The sequence below is a fragment of the Mus caroli genome, unplaced genomic scaffold, assembly GCF_978045245.1.
Source record: "Mus caroli unplaced genomic scaffold, Mus_caroli_1 scaffold_8, whole genome shotgun sequence".
Taxonomy (NCBI): Eukaryota; Metazoa; Chordata; class Mammalia; order Rodentia; family Muridae; genus Mus; species Mus caroli.
Window position 1 is genome coordinate 456,447 of NW_028227263.1, and position 4,076 is coordinate 460,522.

Here is a 4,076-nt window from a genome sequence, read left to right on the forward strand (position 1 = left end):
TCATTTCTGGAAGCTGGGACTCTTCACTAGGTGGTCTACATCCTCCACCATCCTGAACGGATCCATGCTGTCACTCTCCAGGGGCAGGGAGAACATTTTAGACCTCAGCTGGTCCCCGGTTTCAAAGAAGGAGCGGTGAAACACGGGGATAAAGTTTGAGGGTTTCTGGTCCTGGAGCTGCTCTCTGGGCTTGGCCTGGATGAAGATGATATGGAGATGGTGCTTCATGGATCTGTACTGGTTGTAGCCTAAACAGTCCATTTCCTCCCTGAAGGTACAGTCTTCCTCCGAGTAGCGAATCTTTGGAGAAAGAGACAAGAGGGTGTGCGCATGAGCAAGCACCACCGTGGCCCGTCCCAGCGGTAACCACGAGCGTGCTTCTTCTATCAACCCCCTTTAAGCACACAGAAATCAAGGCATGGCTGAGCTTGACTACCATCCCACTCCTCGAGAGGTGGAGGCAAGAAATCCAGAGTTGAAGAGCAGCCGGGGCTACATGAGATAGTCTGTTGGCTCATCCCAGAAGTATCCAGCAACTTTCTCTTGAGACAGATTCTTACCATATGTAGCCCTGGCTGGCCTAGAACTCAAAGATCCACCTGCCTCTGTCACCCAGTGCAGGGATTAAAGGCATCTATAATCATGTTAGGCCTGGATTTTCATTTTGAAACAAATACCTCCGGGACCATGTTGACTTTGAACTCCTGATCCTTCTGCCTCCACTTCCCAAGAACTGGGATGACAAGGAGCCCCATTGAGCTGGGTTTATGCAGTGCTCAGTTGAACCCAGGGCTTTGAGCGTGCTAGGCAAACCACTCCACCAGCTCAGTTTCCCAGCCCTGTCATGTTTTTTGAGACAGGCTCTGACTCTGAGGCCTTTACCTCTCAGCACTCCTCCTGCCTTCGATTCCAGAAGGTTGGAATTTGCCAATTATCCACCCCAACTGGATATCCACACAGAAGCTGGCAGTGTGCAAATCTTCTTGGCTTTTAACTAGTGACGTTGAAATCTGATCATTATCAACTTTCCAAAACTCTGCTCCTGGTTAGATTACATTTTCTGGGTAGTAACTGCAGCCTCGCCTGGGACCAGGAATAAAGGGATCCTTTCTGTCTAGACCTGCAGCTCAGGAAGCTTTTCTAATGCTGAGGTGGTTGTGTCTCCTACCATTGTGAGAAGAGAAGCCCCCTCGGAGGCAGCTGTCCAGGATCTGCTAATCCGCAACTCCTCCCGCCCACCGTGCCCCGAACCAAGCCCACACCCTGTGGGTGGCCGGAAATGAATGCAGTGGGAAGCTGTCCCTGATCCAGAGTACCAGAATATTCCTAGTCCCCAGGCTTGAGGTACCAGTGGCAGTCTCCCAGACTGGTGCCACATTCCCTTGGGGAGCCTGCATGGCTCAATAAGCACAGGCTGTGTCTGCCTAAGCATGCAGAGGTCATTGAACTGCAGGTAGAAGACAGTTGGCAGATAAGGCTCTGATAACAGGCTAATTCCAAGAACCAATTGCTCCTGCCCTGGCTGATGGCACTGAAACAGAGCCACCAGGCAGTAGGGGCCATGTACCCTGAAAAAAATGTGAGCTATAGATAAACACAGGATGTATTTCTCCTGGAGAATTCATAAGGACAACTGGTCACTCCTTTTTTTTTTTTCCATATAGAAACAATGGATTATGGGGCTTCTATTTTTAAAAAGGAGAGTTTGTAATGAATTATGCCCACCAGATCCAGGGTGGCACTAAAATTGGGGGGGGTCAAAGCTCCCATGGGGCCTTCCTACACTATTTACATTAGTGCAGAATGGGGGGTCGGACCCCCTGCCCAGCACAAATAAAGACTTCAGGAAGACACAGGCAGGAGATTTGCTTGGGCCTGGGGTGTCAGCTTTCAGCCAGGCAGGGGACCCCCTCCTCTGCAGCCCCTTCCTTTCTCTGCAGACCTCTTTCTTTCTTTCCTTTCTCTGTGGTCTTTTCATGTAGATAAATCAACTTCAGAGCCACAGACAATTTTGGGACTCTTAAAGAAACAAAACAACAAAAACGTTAAGTCCGGTAGCCATCCTTCCCCATAGGGGGACCTCACACTGGTACTGCCAGAGGTAGGGCTGAAGGCTTCTTTGAACCCAGCCTCTATTCCTACAGAGCACTAGCCTACATATTTCATGACTACCGATTTTAGGGGTTATGTGAACCTAGTTATCTCGCCTCACTCCAGTTCCCCCAGGTCACAAGCAGATGGGCATCTTGGGGACTTTTCTAAAGTATCTAATTTTTGCATCACACCGTGGACCTAAGACATAAAATTTGATCGAAAAGGCCCTTTCCTTTTTTTTTTTTTTTTTTTTCTTTTTTACTTGGGGGGGGGGGGGGCTGGAAATCGAGGACCACGAACACGCAAAGCCAGGAGAGGAAAGGGCAGAGGTAGGTTTTCCTGTTCAGTATCAAAGGGGCCGAAAGCTGAATGGGACTCAGCAGTTAGCCCAGTCTTTGGGAAGATTAGACAGCTTCGCTGGTCTCTCTGCTCCCCCGCTACAGCCTGGGGCCATCACTTTACGCAGGGCGGGCAAGAGCAATATTAGCCCCACTATCATTGGAACCTTGCCCCCGAAGTTCCTTTTGGACCTGAGCAGGAGGTGAAAAGACAAACAAACAAACAAAACAAATTCGGACCCAGCGCGGCCGCGAGCATCCCGCCGCGTGGAGGAACACTCACCAGCCCGTATATCTTGCCGTCCGCACTCATGCAGAGGTACCGCACGCTGCTGACGTCCTTGATGGCAATGGTCTTCAAAGCGACCGCGCGGAATTCCAACAAATCTGCAAGCAAGAGAAAGATGTTGCCGGGCCCCAGCAACACGTGGGTACAGCGGGGCCACACTGCATCGCCCTTCCCCAGCTCCAGTCTGGAAGTCAGAGGTGGGAAGATGTTAAGGCCACGGCGACACACCCACGTGCTTCTGGGTCCTAAGGGAGCGGAGGGGACGGGCTAAATGATACTCACTTCGTTCGTTTTGGTCCTCCTCGCAGTCCACAGAGCCGTCGCTCCGGATTCGGAGGAAGCAGTTGGAGACATAGGGACCAGCGGAGTACAGGTACTGAAGGCGGGTAATCTTGCCCCAGCCATAGAGAAAGAGTGGATCTTCATCTGACACAGACTGGGATTGCTGGGCCAGGGGACGCCCAGACACAGCCAGCCACAGAGTGGCCAGGACCAGGGCTCGGGCCACCGCACGCCCGTTCCACTTTCTCGCCATGACACCTCGGGGTCGTGAAGGCCGTTACAAAGGTGGCGCGGAGACTGCGAAGCGGCGGGGATTCAAGTTGCAGGCGCAGGGCAGGCACAGCCCACAAAGTAACTGGGCGCTTGTGGCGTGGGGCGCACAGCGCTACTGCTCCGACAGTGGGGTGGCTCCGGGCACGCAGCCTTATATACGTTTCGTCCCGCGGGCCCCGCGGGTAGGTGACCCGGGCATCAGAGCATTTCTCCACCTAATTGCATCAAGTCTCCGCCCCCCGCACACACCCATTCAAGCCCCAACCCAGTGACCCCGCCCAGGCCGGTCAGATCTAGCAGAGGAGGAGCCCCCCTTTGCGACCGCAGCCTGGAGAGCGAGTGTTCAATGCACAGTATCTTGGTGGTTATTGAATAGGCTATTTTAATTTTACTATTAATTACTGAGGTCTTTGGGCCCTGGGCTTTCAGAGGGATGCGCGTGGGACAGTCACAGAGACCAGAAGGCACGCAGAGCTCTGCCTCCGTAGCCCCTTGTTTGAGTCTTGAATCTCTCCTTTAGCACGCTATCGCAGATCCTACCCTCCCTCATTCTCCCGGCCTCAGACCTAGGCTCCCTTTTCATGGATATTTGCCCTACAAGGTGGAGACCTCGTGGGAACGTGTCGCACGCACTAGGTGGCGCTTCAGCCCCAGTTTCCGTCTCCACTGTGCTGCCAGTCGCTGTCTGCACGTCCTCTGCCTGCCTTGCGCGTGGACTCCACAAGTGGAACGTCACTGGGGCAGCGACTTTTGAGAAGAGTGGACTGACCAGCGCGCAGAAGCACGGCAGGCCGCGGGGT

The 4,076-nt window shown here is 53.2% G+C and overlaps 1 protein-coding gene across 1 annotated transcript; it reads right to left on the reverse strand.

Moving 5' to 3' along the window:
• On the reverse strand, positions 1-3,256 carry Fgf19 (fibroblast growth factor 19). Its single transcript, XM_021169139.2, has 3 exons — positions 3,004-3,256; positions 2,716-2,819; positions 1-300 (listed from the first exon to the last, which is right to left on the reverse strand). The coding sequence occupies exons 1-3, from the start codon at positions 3,254-3,256 to the stop codon at positions 1-3; spliced, it is 657 nt and encodes a 218-aa protein (XP_021024798.1).
• Between the last annotated feature and the right edge of the window lie 820 nt (positions 3,257-4,076).

Coding starts and splice junctions, on each gene's coding strand:
- Fgf19 (XM_021169139.2), bottom strand. CDS start 3,256: ATGGCGAGAAAGTGGAACGGGCGTGCGGTGGCCCGAGCCCTGGTCCTG. Junction 2,820..3,003: donor GGAGGACCAAAACGAACGAA/GTGAGTATCATT, acceptor TCTTGCTTGCAG/ATTTGTTGGAATTCCGCGCG. Junction 301..2,715: donor ACGGCAAGATATACGGGCTG/GTGAGTGTTCCT, acceptor CTTTCTCCAAAG/ATTCGCTACTCGGAGGAAGA.